The sequence below is a fragment of the Monomorium pharaonis genome, chromosome 4, assembly GCF_013373865.1.
Source record: "Monomorium pharaonis isolate MP-MQ-018 chromosome 4, ASM1337386v2, whole genome shotgun sequence".
NCBI lineage: Eukaryota > Metazoa > Arthropoda > Insecta > Hymenoptera > Formicidae > Monomorium > Monomorium pharaonis.
In genome coordinates, this window is record NC_050470.1 from 3,061,993 (window position 1) to 3,082,315 (window position 20,323).

Below are 20,323 nucleotides of genomic sequence, written 5' to 3' on the forward strand. Positions count from 1 at the left end.
GAATTTATTTTTAACAAATATTAATATATATTTTTGAGTTTAATTAAATTACTTTTTAATAATTTAATAATAATTTTTATTACTTATACAAATATAAGAATATTATAATTTTTATAACGATAAAATTTAACGTGTTTACTTATATCAAAGGTCAAATAAAATTCTTTTATACTTTATTTCTGATCTCATGTATATTTTATTAATCAACTGTCAGTCCAACAATGCCTGATATATAAGTGCATATGTAATATATCCGTTAAGTATAAAATAGAACCAAGTCTGATTTGCATTCAAACGGTTTGCTAGTGGTAGAGGAAAATCATGAAATCTTTGACTAAACGTCGTTTCGTATAACCGAGCAATTTTTTATTGCCTTCGTCTTCTTACATATTTATCTCGAAAAAGTACAGCATGAAATAAGATGTACTGTGATTGTAAAAATTATTGAAAAACAATACTGTTCTATTGTATATAAAATTAGTCCAAATCAGACAGGATATACCATTTTTCTCCATACTTTATCGAAAATAATCATTCTGCCAGGTATAAATTGTGCATTAATCGCTTGGAGAAACAATAATGCGTTGTTGTTGTGGAGAACTTGATGCATTCGCGAATGAATAAGTATGTATCATACATCTCTGTAATTTTCTCCTCATTAAGCAAAATATGATATTTGCAGTGCGAGCCTTTATGACAAATGCTAAAATATATACACAGCATATATTTTATTTTCTATGACATTGTATTTTCTATTCGATAAAACAAATAAAATTCTCTATTGTTCTTTTTTATCTCTATAAAATTTGAATTATATTTTGAAGAAAAAAAGAAAAGAATAAAAACTTTTGTAATTAAAAATTTAATTTGATTGAAAGGAAAATAACTTCGTGTTTTTACCTACCAGTCTTTGTTTATCACAGGTATCATTATAGATTCGCATTGAGCGAAATGCCTATTGGTCATTTTATACATTTTGAAAAAGTATTTGTCTATCGACAAATATGGATTCAAATTTTCAATGCGTTTGAGTAACATTTTGTACGTATCACCATAATATGTTTTACTGGCCATATGATTCATGGAGAACAAAGTACTCATAAGAACACGATAGATCACTTTGTGTTTGTGTTTGTCGTGTTTGAAGTTTTTTGCGACAACATGACAGAAATGTATAATTGCTAATAGCAACATTATAAACGTGTCTTTGGGAAATATATTTATATACATCAAAGCAACTTGTGACACATCGGCGGTGATGCGCATTACGTTTTCATACGCTATCATCTCATTCGCCCAACCAAAATAGTACCAGAATACGAATGTCAAGTCGTAAGCAAATATTGTATACTCCAGTTTGGTGCAATGCAACATAATGTGACGTATGAAGGCCTCTCGATTAAGATTGAAGGATTGCACGTAATTACGCAACTTGGGATGGCATCGCGGATCTGTGCGCAATCGTCGATGCACAACAAAGCAACGTTTCTCGTATTCCAAGATTATTTCCAGTGTGTTGAACTTATTTCGAGATAATATTTTTATTTCGAGCGGTTCCACATAAGAGCTGAGTAAATGCAAATTATCTTCATGCTTTGGCAATATATTTGAATTATGCAGACACTGCATTATGTCATCTATAATGATCATCCGTCTGCATAATGCAAATTTCGAAAAAGTTGCATTGCATCTCCTTAGCAGCGATGACGTTTTAATCAATGCTGCTATTAGTAGTAAGAAATCAGTTCTGTATGTGCAACGATTAGATTGCAACGTCATATATATAAGAGATAGTATAATATGTATACTGACATTTTCAATATAGCCACTCATCAAATATGGAATGTAGAGTAAGTTCATTATATCATCAGCATTCATCATCTGTAAAAATTTAAAAGTAAAATATTAATAATACTATAATGGTGCTTACATTAATAAAATTTATTTAATACACGACAGAGAGCTTAATATTAAAAAAATATTTAAAATATAATATCAAGTATTTGTTTTAATAAAAAGATTTGTGTTTTTTATAAAAACAATGATATATGAAAAGATTAATCATATAAATTATAGAAACATTATGCAAACGTTCTGTAATTTTAGGAAGTACATATAATACAAAAAAAATTTTTTTTTCTAAGACACCGAAACACTTTTGTCTGACTTTTTACTTCTTTACAAAACTTGTTTTTTTTTTAATATTTAATTATTTTATTTTTTATGTTCCAATCTCCCATTCTTATAATATAAATTATTATATATAAAAAGAAATTACTATAAAATTTACATGTTTTAATAGAAAATAATAAATAATAATAGAAATTTATCCAAATGTCTAATGTAACGTGATCCAATTTGATATAATGTAAATTTGATAAAAATTTATCCTCTAATACTTGTTTTATTTCATTTGATAACATTGTATATTACCTGATAATTTAGCACATTAGTTACAAAATTCTTAAATCGTTGATACAATTTTATGCGTTGCTGTAAAACTACAGTTTTTAAAATGTACATTAATACATTACGTTGATTCATCTTTAGATTGTAAAAGCATCGCAAGGCAAGTGCAAAAGTACTCCGTCGGAACAAAATACTAGTGGAAAGTTCAGTGCTTAGCTCATACATTATTATCTTGGTTAAAACTTTTTTAGGACTTAACAGAATAAAAATTAAGAAAGCACGTTGCTCCTGAGCATTAGTATTCGTCAATATGTCACAGAATTCCCCATCGAATGAATTTCGCCGTATAAATTCGTCAAAAGATTTCTCATTGTACAGATAGTCTAGACCTTTGTCGTCAAAGTGTACGTTTACATATTTTAATATGATGAAGTGCATACTCTGCACATTTAGATGAAGCAATATTTTCAATACCAAAACATACACCTGATACTTTTCTGCCTCGGTATGCGGACATGCGAATGTGTAATGGAGATATTTGAGTAGAATATAGAAATCGTTAAGACTCAACAATTTTATCTTCTTACTGATAAAATCTAATATAGACAAGTCCCACTCCTTATAGCGCTTAATCAATTCCCTCATACCAATCGAGTTACCTTGGGTGATGTCATGACAGAGTTTTTGAACGGTTAAAATAGATTCTTCGGATTTTCTTAGATCTATAAGTTGTTCCAGGCAATGGAACAGATGTTTATTTGTTATCAAAAATTCATTCTGCCTTATGAATTTCATTAGGTACTGACAATCTACGATAATAGCACACTGTAATGAGATCGTGATGTTCTCATTATCATTGATGTTCCTCCAAACCATAAACTCGAAATCGTCAACGTGTTTAATCTGATTCAACAACAGAGTGGTCAGTTGTTGATCTAATTTCGTTACAATAGACTTCACCTCGGCAGGAAGCATATAATGATAATTCATATATTCATTGTAGTTGCCATACGTAAGCCTGAATAATTCCGCTAGATTATGGTTTTCCGAGTAACTTTGAATTTTGCTACGCATACACATTTTCACACAAGAAAGTATGTCCTTCACTAAAATACCATGTTGTAAGCACTTATCCTTGATTAAGTTATAAGAAATAAACTTGCGGCTGACAATCAAGTTTAACAATCTTCCAAAATACGTTACTAATTGGTAGATGTGTGTTAACACATTTTTTTGTGACAACGTACTGAAGTGCAGCCACAGACATTTACAGTATATCTTATAAATCAAAAAGAAAATAAAGCGTCTAGCTCGTGGAATATCCAATTCGTCTATGTGTTTGATTATTGTTTCCAAAATCTCCACGCATAGGTCTAATGGTATGTGTACGAGCGATTCAATTAGGAAGTCCTCGCATTTCGAGTTCCATATTATCTGTACATATCAAAATATTTCATATTACAATTAAATTACTATTTTATTTTTTTATTGTTTGATAATATTCTCCTGTTATCGTTACAGAAACTAAGCAGACTATTTTTTATTATTGCATTAACTAGTAAAGGACGGGTGACACCATATGGTGTTATCATTTATATTTTAAAACTAGAGAATGTTGAGAAGAAAACCACACTAAAAAAGTTATATCAATATCAAATCTTTTTACATGCGCTGTTTAACAAAAAAAGAAATTATAATATTTAAAACGTCTTTTGTGTAATAGAATGTTAAAATTTTTATTACTAATAATTATTAATAATTATTATTATTTTTTTTATTTCTATATATAATTATTATTAATTATCTGTATTATTAATTACCTGTATAAAGAGATAAGGTGATAAAGTTGGCCAGTGACCAACTATATGACCAAATCTTATGTCCTTCCTGAGAAGATATTGCGAAGAAAAATTCGTGCTTAATAAGAAATAATTGTAACACCTCGCAAATATTGAAACAATGTGTCTTCTTTCGCCATTGTCTTCATTGAATATCTTAATATTATACATCCCATATCTATTTCTCAATATGTCAATTATTATTATTATTATTTCATCTGTAATAGAATGCAAAGTCTGAGTCATAACTCGAGATGAGAAACGTTTTAATTGTCCATAATGTTGCTCCATTGATATTAATATATTTCTTATGCCCTCGTAAAATTGATATGTCTCATTCATCTTGAGTAAAAACCTAGCAAAAATAATTATATTTTAAAAGATAAAGAGAAAAATTAATTAAATTTAATGCAATAAAATATATAATTACAACACACACACGCACGCACGCACACACACACACACACACACACACACACACACACACACACACACACACACACACACACACACACACACACACACACACACACACACACACACCACATATACAGATAATACATATATATGTATATACATATATATAAAATATAACATATCTATATAATATTAAAAAGAATAAATAATATGCATTATAAAATAAAATAGGCGAAAATATATGTGACAATATTAAATGTAATTCTCTTTTAGTTTTTTCTAATTGTTATTTTTACAAATTTAATGAAAAATTATCTAAAGAATAAACAATATAAAATTAAAAAATAAAAAGTTGTCTAAATTTAATAAAAAAATATAACTTTACATATTACTTACATATTACTTTATAATTCTATTCCAAGAAATTAAAACAAGTAATTTTTTAATACTAATATATATTTTTATTGCTGTTTGAAATAAAACTATGTTACTCGCCTGGTATATGAAGAGCAGTGATGACGATCAACAATGACAATTGAAACAGTCGTTGGAATTTATATCGTTGAATAAGTTGTTCGCAGCAACAATCGATGAATACTTTAAGATGAGAGATTCCAATTTTTTAGATTTCTTATACAGATGAATTTATCCGATTCAATGATATCAACGTGGTTTCATAACCGTTTGTGTTATACATTATGAAAACATAAACTGTTAACATGCGATCGATTTTGAGAGCGACCTGTAATTCCGTTCAATGTCGAATCATGAGTGACAATAATACTGAAATATATTTAACGCTTTACTCTCAATAATTTGATTTGTGAATAATAATAAAATTTAATTATAATTAGAAAAAAAGATTCGATAAAACTAATATTCGCACATAAGTTTTAAATAAAACTTTCTTATATTTTATTCTTTTAATCTCATGTGTATTTTATTAATTAATTATCAGTACAATAGTATTAATATATATATATATATATATATATATATATATATATGATGTTTTTTTAGTCAGTTGAATGCTTGTTCCGTCTTTCATTCATCTTATTTCTCGCATACTTGATTTATTATAGGTACGTAAGGCTTTTTTAAATTTTAGCCATTGGATAATATAAAAATCTTATTTTTGTAGACTTTCTTATTTTTCTGAGCAAAAAACTGGTTTCACAAGTGATTTTTTACAACTCACTAAGACAACAAAATTATTTTTATTATTTGTATTATTAAGGAAATTTCACGAAGGCTGCAATAAATTAACAGATGTTAATTCTGATAAATAGAATAAGCCATTTTACATTGGTTTTATATTTATCTTTGTCGACTAAAAGAAATGTAAAATCTGAGTGTTTTTATCCTTTTAAGAAAGTGTTTTGTTCGTTGATTTTTTTAACGTTGATCTAGTTGGACATTCTACAAGAGTCAATAGTTCGATTATAGAGGTTTATTACAAATAATTACTTGTAAAGATCACGTGTCTCATATAAAAATGTAATATAATATTAAATTGGCTGATAATTATTATTTATTTTCAGTAGATATTAAAAGTACTAAAAATAGTTTTTTTAATACAAAATGAATATCACTTACTGGTCAGTTTGATACTGTCTAGTGTTACAGTTTATAAGGAATAATAATGCGCGCGCGCGCATGCACATTAAATTTATAAACGAATAAAAAAACGTACTTTATCATTATTTTTGCAGATAGCCTTAATTGGTCTTTTGTACAGTCTTAGTTCTGATATCATTAACACGTATTGTATAATATACTACACAATATATGCCACTTATTATTATTTGTATCACTTTAAATAATAAATTTATTTCAATTAACTTAAAACAACAAATATCTTAATATTACATTTGATCTAATAATATGTTTGTTTTATTCGTACGTATTACTAGGCGCGCGGTGAAGTGGAGACGCGGAGGAGCAAAAAAAGTGGGGATTGCGCCGGTATTGTATCCTTCACCAACGACACATGCTCAAGGAGATAGAGTTATGATGAGTGAGAAGACATGATACCGCACTCAATACTAATGACGTCTTTTGCTTGAGTGCGAGTGAAACGGATATTGGACACCAGGGATGCGTGACCGGATGGCTCGTTCTCTTCATTTACAAAAAAATGTAAAAAAATTGAAAAAGTGAAAAATTTTAGGTAATTTAAAAAAAGTTGCAACTTTTACAAAAAAAATTTAACATTTTATTACAAAAAAGTTATAGTAAAATTATTTAAAAAAATTTTTTTAATTTACCTAGAAAGAATCTAATTAGCTTTTAAATAAATCAAGGTTTATTCAAATTGGTTTATTAGATTTATTTTATTTGGTACACAAATTACGAAAACCTTGTTTTGAGATCGCGTCATTCTTGCAACAAAATGTTTATATTTTTTTAAAAATTATTTTGTATACTTTAAAACGTAAAATGTAAAACATACCCAAAGTTTTGTAAAAAATAACTTTTATTGTAGCTGCAAGAAAGATCATTAAAATGATGCTATCTTTTCGTTCTGCTAAACATGTTTTTTCGTTTGGAAATTTTATCCGACTTTTATCTTGCATACTAATGGAGATTATTATCTCCAGAATCACTACTAAGTCTGTTAAAATATGTACGTCAGCAAGATTTTGATTTTATCACTTCTTGATCTACTCTCCCTCTACAACTTGTTGATCAAAAGATCATGCGCAGGATAAAAAACACACTAAAAGACGATGTATAAAAGGATACTTTGATTCTATATGTGTCATTAAGATCAGAGTGCGCATTGAGAAAACATTTCAAAAATCATTTTGTTAGTATAAAAACTTCAACATAAAAGGTCGATTGTTTTGCATTACGCTTGATTCATCTTCGCCGTACATTGGTTAAAATTATTTTGTTGTTTGGTGTAGTTTTGTACTACTTTGGTCAGAAAAATCTTTCTATGAGAAGTATGTTTGCAATATTCTTTACTTTTATGTTCGTAACAGCATATGCGGCAAATGAAATACGTAAGTAAATAATAAGTATCTGTTACACGTTTACATTTTGATTTTAATTTATTTAATAAAGAGTGAAAGAAATACGTTTATTTTGAAATTGTATCATTTTATATTGTGTAAACAGTTCTTAACGCGATAATTAAATATTATAGTTTAACAATTTGGCAAATTTTAACAATAAAAATTAATAAACAACTAATAACTCATTTTGTTAAAGATAAGTTTAACGTTAATTGCAGTATATACAATATAAGAATATAAGTTAGATTATTTACTTTTTTCTTACATAAATCTAAATATTATACATTTTATTTTTTCTGTAAAATTCTCAGGTTTAAAATAAAGTTATACTTCTTCACACAATCTTATACTTTTTATAAATTTCGACAGAAATGTATACACCGAAAAAATGTATACACCGATTGTATTTTCGAGGATTACACACTTTGCAAATTATTTAACACATATCTTTAACTTATTATTTATTAATTAAAACATATTTGTTTTTATAAAAATGTTTTTTAAAACTTGGAATTTATATTTTTAAACAAATGTTTGTAGACAATGACGTGGACTACGTTTTATTTTGTGTTTGCAACAATTGTATCATATTATTAGAATTTAATGTAGTCAGTGCAGTTTAGTGTTTGATCTATAAATAATGAAACGGTAATAAAAAGATGTCTCAGATAACATATATGTTTTATAGATCAGTATTTATCATTTTTTACTAATTAATTTTTAACCTTTGTAAAATCGGAAAACAGTGTGTTTAAATAAAATTTAATATTTCAAAATTGCATTTTTTTACGTATTTGTAGAATTTTTTACGTATATTTGTAGAAAATAAGTCTTAGAGGAAGTTCTATGAAATCTTATTTTACTTATGTTTTATAACAATTAAAAATATTTGCTAATAATTTGCCTTTTAACCCATTACGATTACTAGGAGTCTAATAAATCCCACGCTAAGTTTATATTTACGTATCTTTAAACAAAAAGAAACAAATTTATTTACTTTATTTTGCTTTCTATAAATCACCTCTTTAAGTTTACATTTTTGGTCATAATATATTATTTTAAACTTAATAGAAAACATTTTTTTCAAAATCCACTATTTAACTAATTTTTATTTGAAAGTATACTGTCTTGTGTAAAATAAAATCCCACGCTAAGTTTATATTTACGTATCTTTAAATATAAAAAAAAACAAATTTATTTACTTTATTTTGTTTTCTATAAATCACCTCTTTAAGTTTACATTTTTGGTCATAATATATTATTTTAAACTTTTCATAATTTTTTTTCTCTTCAATAATGTTAATTATATTTTTGTACGTAGATCCAAAAGACTTTTGTTTATAACATAATTGATAAAAATTATAAATAATTAATAAACTGGTACCAGAAAATTATCATATAAATATTTAGTGAGTTATTTAAATAAAACAAAATTATAACCTTTATCAGAAAAAATTGTTTTGCTCATATAGACAGATTTCTTAGATATCACAACCAAAATAAATTACTAATTTTTGTATCAGCTAGAATTTTGGCTGTTACGTATAGAATTTGAAAATTCTGCTTCTATCAGCTAGATTGAGTAGGTGCAATACATTTACATATACATATCAGTATTTGCTAATTAAGGTACTTGTACCAATATGCCTCCCCTTAAAATTAGGAGAATTTTGTAATTTTTTGATAACTACAAAATTGAAAAATAAAAGTCAGATTTAAAATAGGAAACATTTCTGAAACTAAAGAAAATATATGAAATATTTTTAATTATTTACAAGTGTAGTAAAAATTATTAAAGAAGATAGCACTTGGGGGATATTGATTACATACATACCCAATGTGGCCCAGCTATGTATTTTTTCATTTTTTGTAAATATTTTTGAAAAAAAGCAATATAACCAAATCAACATTTAATTAAGCATTTCTTTACATACTAATGGAAAAAATTACACATACAGCTATTAATTAAATAACAAAACTGTATTTATTTACTACAGGGGCGTTATCTTAACTTTTACCTGTCAAAAAGTTTTAACTAACTAGAAAAAGACAAGAAATACTAATCAAAAATTAAACATTAAATAAAGAAACAGAATCTTAACTTTCTTGTGTATTAACAAGATATATTGTGTTTTTAGTAGTGTCCCAGGCCATAATGGTTTCACAAAACAAAGAGCTTCCTTTCTTTAATTATAAACAAGATGTTTTAATAAAAACCTAAAATAAATGCAGTGTTGAAAAGCATAAATAAAAAAAGAGCTACAATAATATAAATTGTGGATATTTATAATTTTTACACAACAGTTATACAAAGCAAAAACTTACCTCTGATATTTTAGATTCAGAAAAACACAATTTAAATAAAGTGTGATCACAAGCCGTAAAAAGGAGATATTGAGCAATTAACTAATATAAATACATTATTATGTATTTATATTTATGCACGATGAATTTCACAGATACCGCTGTGCTCTTTGACTTCCTGAAGAATATATTAGCATTAATTGTAAAATTCATTCTGTAATTATTTGAAAATAAAGGGTAAGCCAATTTTTTGGACGGTATATGGCTATATTGGGTACAGGTACCTTATTTATCTCAGCTAGATTTTATACACATATAATTTTTGTTAAAGTTGCAAGATTATCTCTTTGAGTGTTCTTTTCTCTTCTATTAAAATATAGTAAATATTAATTGTTACATTTTACATAAAATACTTAAAATAACATTTTAATAATACAAAATTGTAATTTTGCATCAATAAAAAATATTTTTGCTTAGAAATTTGTGCTTAAGTAATAACTATTATACATGTAAAATCACTACTTTAATTAATTTAGTAGTACTTTTTTGTTACTTAGCAAAAAATTGACACAAAAATTAGAAGAAAATTATACAGAAGCCACGTAACTTTGTTTAGTAATCACATTAAAACATAATTATTAACAAATACTTCAAATAATTCAAATAGTTATATACGTTACATTATTATTTAATTTCATTATTTGAAATATTTGAATTAATATTGGTAGTATGCAAAAGTAAGTAAAATAAGTTTGCTTTCCGCTTTTTACTGTTATCTACCTTATTAAATATTTAATCCAAACTACAAGCTAAACTAAATAATTTGAACTTTTTCTAGCTTCCTATATCCATCCATGTGGTCGAAAAGATCCCAACTACAGTCAATGCTTTGCAGACAACATTAATAGTGTGAAGAGTTACATTTGCACAGGAATACCGGAATTGAATTTTCCTCCGCAAGAACCACTAATTATTGACAACATTGATATTTTTGACACGGATAATCTGAAATTGTTTCTCAAAAACTCAAAATTAAGAGGAATTTGTAATTTCGATATAACTTCTCATAATGTATCTTCTGACAGGCTTCATTTCGAGTTCAGTGTCACAATCAAAAATATTTCCATGGATTCCGTCTATAACTTTGACATACGTTTACTGCAGCTGCCACTTGCTAATGAAGGAATAATTCACATTACTTTAGGTATCATAAAATAGTCAATTTTATATTAAATTAAAACACAAGTTTATTAAAAATATTTACTTCAACATAAAAATTTACAATTAGTTTCTTTCATAAAAATTATTAATTTATGTTTTCCTCCGTAGATAACGTAAACGGAAAGATAAGTATAGATGCGAAAGAAGTAATCAAGAACGGTAAAAAACAACTATATCTATCAAAAGTCAATTCTATTCTCAACATAAAAACATTCAATTATGAGTTTGATGAAAGCGAGAAAGACTTACATGAACTACACAAAATTTTTATCGAAATCATAAACAAAAATTTACAGGAAATAATTAATATAGTTACGCCGAAATTAGAAAAGACGATGTCTAAATTATTGATTTTTGTTACTAACACTATTGTCTACAACAGATTTGAACAATTGTTTCCCGATGAAGCATAAAATGTCTCAGCTATTCATATTTTGTTCTTATATTTGGAACGATTCATTTTTAGATACTGTATGGATCATTTCATTTACTACAAAATATCTAAAAATATATATAAGCCTAAGACAATCTTATATTTAAGCTCCGACTATGAATACAAGATATTAAAACTCTTCATCATCATAAAGTTGTTTTATGCATCCCATAATGCAATCCGATTTAATTAAAGAAAAATTAAAATATGTTACCTGTAATATATTTTCATTATATTATTTTATATCTTATAATGCGTTCCGATTCAATTAAAAAAGAATTCAAATATATTAGCTTTAATATATTTTAATTATATTAATTAACAACAATATTATAAAAATAAGCAACATGTTCTATTTAGGTTAGATAAAAGAAAATATCGTTTAATCATTATAGATTAATAACACAGATTATTATTTAATTATTATAAATTACTATCGTAATAGATTAGTGTAAAATAATATGAAATAGAAATGTTATTTTTATCTTTGTATTACTTTGAACGTTATACTTATTACAATAAAAATTTAAAATTATGTTATCTGATATGTAATAGTTGCAAAACACATACTTAAGAATTGGTATATTTAATTCTTGTCAACATATATTAAAGTAAAATTATAATGTCATATTTTGTAATCATAATTTTATACTTGAAATTAACAATGTCTCTTACTTAACAATATTTAACAATTAGGATCGATAAAATAAGGATCGATGTTCAATGTAAAGATGAGAGAATTTATATTACTCTTGGCCTAATAATATGGTAAGCATTAGTATTATTAAAAAACTAGCCTTCGCGCGAGCTCAAAAGCTCTTACTTCACGCAAACACATATATAAGTACCGCATCTGTTTGTCCGCGGAGTGTGGACCCTAAACTCGCACGAAAATACAGGATGTTTCTGAAATGATGGCAGTAACTTTGTTAACCCTTTTCAGCTACTTTTAATATTTAATCAATATTAAAAGTAGCCCGTAAAAGATAACTATTACACAAAAATAATAATTGATGCAGTTATTAGCAGTGATTTTTTATTTTATAAGTAGAAGCAAAGTAGGAAAATCAAATATTTATTTATTGCATTTTATATTTGATTAAATATATCACCGCAGATAAATAACGATGTATCTAATTGGAACACTGCAGAAACAGTTAGAAATAATCTCTTAAAAAAAGTCATTTTAATATCGAAAATAAATAAAAGATTTTCTAAATTTCTATTGATATCAATAGGATTTTGACAACAATTTTGATTAATTTTCGAGTTAAAAATAAATTCTTGAATCAATTTTTCAAATTAATATTGGAGAGATAAGATTACATATCACATATATACATACATTAAAAGTATTTTTAAAAATGTGTCAAATTTTCATTATACTCTATATATGCAACCTTTTGTTATTCAAAAATGTTATCATTTCGATACAAAGTTGAATTAACAACTTTTGGTCTTAATGAGATCGACACGACATTGTTTCGAGAAACTAATTTCTGACTGTAATTATGTTATTTTATATAAAATAATCCTAAAAATAAAAAAATATCCTATCTTTTATTAAAGCTGATCTGGACATAAATTGTGCAATAACCGCATGGAACAACGATGGATTCCTGTGATGGATAACTTGATGCTTTCACATATAAACAAGTATGTGTCATATTTACATATGTAAATAAAATAATTATTACAAGAAGCTAAGACAAACATTTTTTTCTCTTTTTTAAAAGAATATATATATTTAAATAATGAGAAATATAGATAATATAATAACGCGTTAGATAATATAATAATATAATATAATCAATAACTGTAATATAAATTTATAAATTAAGATTTTTATCATAAATTTTAGCTTACCAAGATTTGCTGTGTAATAGATGTTTCTCATTCCAAATTAGTCTCCGTCGTCACAAACAATCGCCGATAAATATTGTGTTCTTCATCTTTCGCAACTGTTTATCGTTAAAAAGTGCCCGCAAGCCGATAATTGGCGAATTGCTTATGTTATAATAATTAATTAAAAAGTAGAATTTCGATTTCTATCATTATCACATCGTTGAGAACACCGTCAATTTTTGTTGCTCTTCGAACGAGATTATGGTATATGTCTAGTTAAACATGAACAGCAATGATGATGATCAATGACGACAATTGGAATATCACAAATAGCGGTGTTTTTGTTGTTCTTCCGAGACCAGCGACCACGTTCCGCTCGCCGATTCTGTAAATTCACGAATTCGATAAAAATTGAAGAATCAATTTGAAGAAAGATGTATACAAGTGTTGTATTTCTCCGGTCACCGAAATACTTATACTGATATCGCACTTATGATAATCTCAATAAATGAAATTAATTATTTCAATTACTCAATAAAATACGTGTGGTCAAAAGATCAGGCCAAGGAATAGAATGATAAATTAATAAATCAATGTTGATATGAAAAACAAGGGAACAGGGAACAGGGAAAAGTTTCATTACAAATAAGTCGTCAAAGTTCAAAGCGATCATTGGCGGCGACAATACCTCCCCCTTTTGAGATCCGGTCAGTAGAATTCCTTTAGTTTTGAAGGAGATCGCTTGAGGCACTGTGAACGCTTAACCGGCTTTTGAAATTCCGCTTCCGCTTCTTGAATCTCCATTGGCATTGGATTAGATTCTTGAGCTTGTGTGTGTCTTGTGTATCTTGAAGTTGTTGTTATGTAAGTGTTTCCTGTTTTTGTGTTTCTTGAAGTTGTTCTTGCAATGTTTCTTGTAATTGAAGAAAATCGTGATCCAAGTTATCCTGAAGAGGAAGATCCATTTCTAATCTTGAATTGAATTCAACTTTTAAATTCATAGAATTCTGTTGAGGAACATCAGGATCAAAGGCGTTGATCAGAATTTCAACTAGTGAGAGGTAGAATTTTTTTTTACATTTTCGCCATCAAGTCGTAGCTTAATTTGATTAGCATGAGTTCTCACTAATCGTCTGCGTGTGTCGACAAGAATATTATAGAGAACTTTGCCAACTCTTTCAATGACTTCTCCTGGAATCCATCTCCATTTATTATTTGAACAAAGACTTTTTTGTTTCAGCGGAGAATTCTTTGGATTTAACACCGTGTCTCCAATTATATTGAGCTTCCTGCTTAAACTGTTTGGAAGAATCAAATTTCCTGTTTTGTTTCGAAGAAGGCCTTAAAAAATCTAAGGTCGTTCCAGAATATGCAGAAATGCCTTTTTTACTTCCAAATATTTGCAACAAAGGTTTGTGATCAGTTTGTAAAATGAAGTTTCTTCCAAAAATTATTTTATGAAACTTAGTCACTGCAAATAAAATTGCCAGAGCTTTTTTTTATTTGACTATATTTGCGCTCTGTTTCTGTTAAAGTTCGAGAAGCATGACTGATTGCTTTGACTGTATAATCGGAAAATCTATATAAAATACAGGCGCCAAGTCCTTCATTCGAAGCATCTGCAGCAACAATAATCTCATGTTTTGGATTATAGTAAGTAATAAATTTGAACTTAGAATCTTTTTAAATTTTTCAAAAGAATCTTGGCATTTGGTAGACCAATTCCATTTTACATCTTTTTTAAATAATTGATCTAGAAGTCGATGAAGAATACGCATGTTATAAATAAATCGACCATAATAATTGATTGCACCAAGAAATGATTTTAAAGTTGATATGAGGAGCATATTTGTGATTGCTTCTATTTTTTTTGGATCTGGATGTAAAGATCCACTACCGTCAATAATGTAACCAAGGTAATTGATTTTGCTTGTGAAAAAGTTACATTTTTCTATTTGTAAATGGAAGCTGTATTCTTGAATTCTTTTAAGCAATCGCGTTAAATTTAAATTATGCTCTTGACATTGTAGCTCCTCCGACTACAATATCATCAATGTAAGCGAATACATTGTTTAAGCCTAAAATCATGGATTCAACTATTGCTTGAAATTCTCCAGGGGCAACTGTTACTCCAAATGGTAAGCGATTATAGACATATAAACCGCGATGCGTATTGATAGTTAAAAGATGCTTAAATTCTTCCTCAATTTCTATTTGTAGAAAAGCATTTGATAAATCTATTTGACTAAAATATTTACAATTTGCCAATTGTGAAAATATTTCTTTCGGTAAAGGTAAAGGATGACGATTTGGTTCAAGAGATTAAGTCCCGTAGAAAAATCTGCACAAATCCTAATTTTACCGTTTTTTTTTCTCACAACGACAATCTAGCTATTTTTTGCTGCAAAAAAAATTTTTTTGCAGCAAATAATTAGTAAATAATGCCAATGTAGAAATCGATGTGTTTTGATGATATGCTCAGCCAGCTTAATATACCTTGCAATCTGATAGACTGATTGTTAATTTAAATATCAACAAATTTTCGTTTATTACTTAAAGCTATTTGATTGACTTGAATAATCTTAACATTTTGATTTGTTTCTGATGTTTTAGACTTAGCTTTTTTACTGGACGCATATCCATCTTTGTGACCGACAGAATTACACTTTTGACATGCGATTTATAAGTGCAGTCCTTTGCAAAATGTAAATTTTCGCAAAACCAGCAAGACATAGATGGAACAGAATTTTTATCAGGTATAGAATTTTTATTGTATTTTTTACCTTGAGAGTTCTTGTTATACTTTTGTTGACTGACTTTGGATTTGCGTTGTTGCTTAGATTTGACCAAAGCTACGGCACCTGAAGCCTCTAATTTTTTATTTTGAATCAGCGAAGTATCGTGCTTCAAATTCACAAGCTTTTGACATTCAATTGCAAGATCTTCAATTGTGAGAGTATCCGACCTGGTTTCAATAAGATTAAGTAACTTCGTACGAATATCACCATCTGTAGAAGATCGAAGTCTACAAGCTTAAGTTCTTCACAGCGCTTATTAATTAAAGCAGCGTAAGCTAAGAAATCTTGATTTAATGATTTCGTTGTGTTCATACAATTCAATCTTTGATGAAACAAAGAAATTTTCTTTTCGAATATATGAGAGTTTCGAAATTGTAGTTTTTAAATCAAAATCTTTGTATTCTCTTTTGGAAGAATAAAATCTATGTACTGTTTGTGCGTGTTAGTGCTTAATTTCCGTAGAAGTAGAAATCTCACTTTTGCAGCGTCATCTAAATCTTTAGCATCTACCTAGAAAAGTCCTTTGCAACGAACAAAACCATGCGTCGAAAATTAGTCCATTCTCAGAATCGTATGTGAATTCCGTGATAGAGCTGGCTAATGACTCCATTTTGACTTTCCTTTGCGGCGCGCCATTGGATGTTATTAAAAGAGCGGAAATCTGATGCATGAAATCCTCTTGCTGACGTTTTTGTTCCTGTTGCTGTTGAATGAACAGCTGCTGTTGCTATTGTTGTTGATGAACAAGAGCCATCAATGCTTTTTTAAAAACATCCATAATTGTAGACGACGTAATTATTATTAATAAACAAATTCCTTAATCTTCGTCGTCACTGTTGTATTTCTCCGGTCACTGAAATACTACTGATTTCGCACTTATGATAATCTCAATAAATGAAATCAATTATTTCAATTATTCAATAAAATACGTGTGGTCAGAAGATCTGGCCAAGGAATAGAATGATAAATCAATAAATCAATGTTGCTATGAAAAACAAGGGAACAGGGAACAGAGGAAAGTTTCATTGCAAATAAATAATCAATGTTCAGATCAATCATTGGCGGCGGCAACAACAAGAAAAAGAAAATGTGTGTTACAGGATACTATTTTCTGCGTTCGCACAAACGGTGATAACGAGGGCACCGCCAGTCGGGATTCAGTCAATTGATACCGTGCGTCATCGTCGTCGTCGTCGTCGTCGTCGTCGTCGTCGTCGTCGGTGAACGATGATATTTAACTGCGAGCTGCGTGCCACACAGTGACAGCAGGGTTGAAGGAAAGGGAAGACCGGAAGGCCATCAGACCGCAGACGTCGGAAGTCAGAAGATGGTGGTGGTTTGAAATCGGCGAGATGACAGCGGGAAAGTGACGCACGTGACGACTATCTGACAGACCCCTCCCCCACACAAGGTGAATAGACACAACAATGGTAGATACACAACATTTTAGCCTGCGATGGAACGATTACCAGAGCAGAATAATCTCGGCGTTCAAAAACCTCCGGGACAATGAGGACTTTGTGGATGTGACGCTGGCCTGCGGCGGCAAGAGCTTGAAAGCGCATCGCGTCGTACTCTCCATCTGCAGTCCGTACTTCAGAGAATTGCTCAAGAGCACGCCGTGCAAGCACCCGGTGATAGTGCTGCAGGACGTAGCGTTCAGCGACTTGCATGCCTTAGTGGAGTTTATTTATCGCGGGGAGGTGAACGTGCATCAGCGTTCGCTCACTAATTTTCTGAAGACGGCGGAGGTCTTCAGGATATCGGGTTTCACGCAACAAGCCGACCAGACCAACCGAGATGAGCTGTCGCATGTCCGCGTGTTGGCGGCCAATGGCAATCACCTGCCGTTCCACGACAAGTCGGAGGAGAGCTCTTCCCGTGGAGGCGGTTTGCTTACGCCCATGACCCCGACGTCGACCACGGTGCAGCAACCACTACCCAGTGCCCAGATACGTCGTAATGAGAGACGTACCCCGGACCCGCACGACGAGCCGGCGAAGAAATCACGGGTGCCGCCGCTCAACAACAATGACGCTACGCCCACGGACTTCTCGATGGTCAAGAACAATCATCTGTCGACGAAGGTAGAGGGCAACAAGGTGCACGACGAGAACAGCTTCGTCGAGCACAATATAAAGTGCGAGCCACTGGAGCTGACCGACCGGTCGCCCGCGAGTGGCAACGAACACGAGCCGGAGCATACGTCCACGCAGAACTTCCTGCCGGAGAGCAAGCTCTTCGCCTCGACGCCCAGCAGCTTCAACTTCAGTATAGCAGCGCTCACCACCGATCACACGCCGTTGTCAGTGAAATGTCCAGGGTTAGGCCAAGGCTTGCAGACACCGGACCTAGTGGGCACTTCGCGAGATCAGGTCGCCGAGAAGGACGGGGGTTGGCAGTCCGTTACCAATATCGAGTTTCAGCGAAAAGTACAGGAACCGAACCAAAATGAAACTGTGGCGGTGCAACCGCGGCACCCAGAGCTGCCGATAATTGATGATTTCTTAGACAACATTAACGATCAGATGGAGATCGTGCAGAAATCGGAGCCTATCTCGCCGAGGATGGACGAGTTCGAGTCCATCCTCCTGTCGAATCACACGATCAAGAGGCATACGGATCTCGATTCGACGCACGAGTATCGTCACGATGGCCTTCGAGATAAACAACAGCAGCCGCAAACGTTCGGATTTTCGAATAATGACGCGCCGTCGTTCGACCCACGATGGCTACGATCGCAAAAGGACGTAGACGATCAGGCGGATCGCGATAAATCCGCGAATCGCACCTGCGATTTCTGTCAGAAAACCTTCTCTCGCCCCTGGTCACTGCAAAGGCACTTGGCCGACACGCATTTATACGTGCCGCAATCCTTAGCCTGCGATCAGTGCGGCAGGAGCTACAGGTCCCAGAACAGTCTGATTAATCATAAGAGTGTGTATCACGCTCGCAAGAACCGCAAGAGGCATAATGCGAAGTCACGTATTGACCGGCGACGTTACTGGCGATCTAGGACGAGCCTCTCCGTCGTATCGTAAAACAGGACGAATAAAAGAATTAAAAATGCAATGTGTGTATGAGTATGTATGGTGCACCCATACGACGCATACCTTGGAGATTATTAGATAAGCTAATCGCAGCAATGACCGAATAATGTTTTAAGATAAGAGAGTAGGCTAATTTTTGAGTGTTGATGCAGATATTCAGATTTATCGGATTTATTCGCTATTGATGTAATTTCATATCTGTGCCGTAATTTGAAAACATATACGGTCAATGTGAGATTAATTTTGAAAATGGCTTGTAATATCATTCAATGATCTGCTCGCAACAGAATTGAAATGTATTTAACTCATTCTACTTATTATTGTGTGTGTATTTATGTCAGTTAGATTTTAATAAATTTTTCTTTCTAAATGAACAGCAATCATCATTGTACATCATTTAATTCAATTTCCCTTTTTATATTTAAAAGAAATTTAAGCTATATCTTTTAATGGTAATTATCACAATTTTTAAAAATAAGTATTAGAACAAGTATATTAGAAATGTATTAGTAATTAAATTATTCATATAAAAATCAATTTTAGTCATTATATACCTTTAAGTTTACAATATAATATTGCTAGTGTAAGGATATGGAATTTTGATTAGGTTAATTAAGCAGTTAATAATTAATAATATAATTATGATAATCATAATTATAATTCAGTTTCTATAACAATAAAATTTAAATATAATTAAAAAACATCAAAGAAACTAATGTTCGCTTACAAATTCTAAATAAAATTTTTTTATTTTTCTTAATCTTATGTCAATTTTTTATTAATTAATTGTCGATAAAATAACATCTAATTTAAACATATATACGTATATTTGTTAAGTATACATGGATAGAATCAGGCTTGATTTGAATTCGAATAATTTTCTCACAATAATAGAAAATCATCGAATATTAACTAGTTGTTTTATAATTAATCACTTTTTCACTATTTTCATTTTCTTATAGATTTGTCTCGAAAAATATACACAATT

At 30.0% G+C, this 20,323-nt stretch overlaps 3 protein-coding genes across 7 annotated transcripts; 2 read left to right on the forward strand and 1 right to left on the reverse strand.

Annotated features, from left to right (window-relative positions):
- Nucleotides 1-176: 176 nt before the first annotated feature.
- LOC105834345 lies at nucleotides 177-14,140 on the reverse strand. Its single transcript, XM_036285158.1, has 6 exons — nucleotides 13,509-14,140; nucleotides 5,160-5,406; nucleotides 4,230-4,602; nucleotides 2,434-3,843; nucleotides 905-1,881; nucleotides 177-703 (listed from the first exon to the last, which is right to left on the reverse strand). The coding sequence occupies exons 3-6, from the start codon at nucleotides 4,587-4,589 to the stop codon at nucleotides 532-534; spliced, it is 2,919 nt and encodes a 972-aa protein (XP_036141051.1). The 5' UTR covers nucleotides 4,590-4,602; nucleotides 5,160-5,406; nucleotides 13,509-14,140; the 3' UTR covers nucleotides 177-531.
- LOC105835004 lies at nucleotides 7,389-11,792 on the forward strand. The gene is made up of 3 exons (XM_036285162.1): nucleotides 7,389-7,672; nucleotides 10,827-11,192; nucleotides 11,318-11,792. The coding sequence occupies exons 1-3, from the start codon at nucleotides 7,606-7,608 to the stop codon at nucleotides 11,620-11,622; spliced, it is 738 nt and encodes a 245-aa protein (XP_036141055.1). The 5' UTR covers nucleotides 7,389-7,605; the 3' UTR covers nucleotides 11,623-11,792.
- Nucleotides 14,141-14,343: 203 nt separating the features above from the next.
- Nucleotides 14,344-19,715, forward strand: LOC105835010 (protein tramtrack, alpha isoform). 5 transcript variants are annotated; one of them, XR_001138945.3, is made up of 7 exons: nucleotides 14,344-14,548; nucleotides 14,728-14,898; nucleotides 15,023-15,140; nucleotides 15,245-15,403; nucleotides 15,518-15,625; nucleotides 16,101-16,243; nucleotides 16,328-16,719. XR_001138945.3 is itself a non-coding variant. In XM_012677928.3 (7 exons), the coding sequence occupies exon 7, from the start codon at nucleotides 17,713-17,715 to the stop codon at nucleotides 19,324-19,326; it is 1,614 nt and encodes a 537-aa protein (XP_012533382.1). In that variant the 5' UTR covers nucleotides 14,410-14,548; nucleotides 14,728-14,898; nucleotides 15,023-15,140; nucleotides 15,245-15,403; nucleotides 15,518-15,625; nucleotides 16,101-16,243; nucleotides 17,386-17,712; the 3' UTR covers nucleotides 19,327-19,715. The 5 variants fall into 5 exon arrangements, 4 of the variants coding, with proteins under 4 accessions (XP_012533382.1, XP_028045216.1, XP_036141053.1 ...); XM_012677928.3 differs by lacking the exon at nucleotides 16,328-16,719 and adding an exon at nucleotides 17,386-19,715 and having other exon boundaries at nucleotides 14,410-14,548; XM_028189415.2 differs by lacking the exons at nucleotides 16,101-16,243; nucleotides 16,328-16,719 and adding an exon at nucleotides 17,386-19,715 and having other exon boundaries at nucleotides 14,410-14,548.
- The last annotated feature ends 608 nt before the right edge of the window (nucleotides 19,716-20,323 follow it).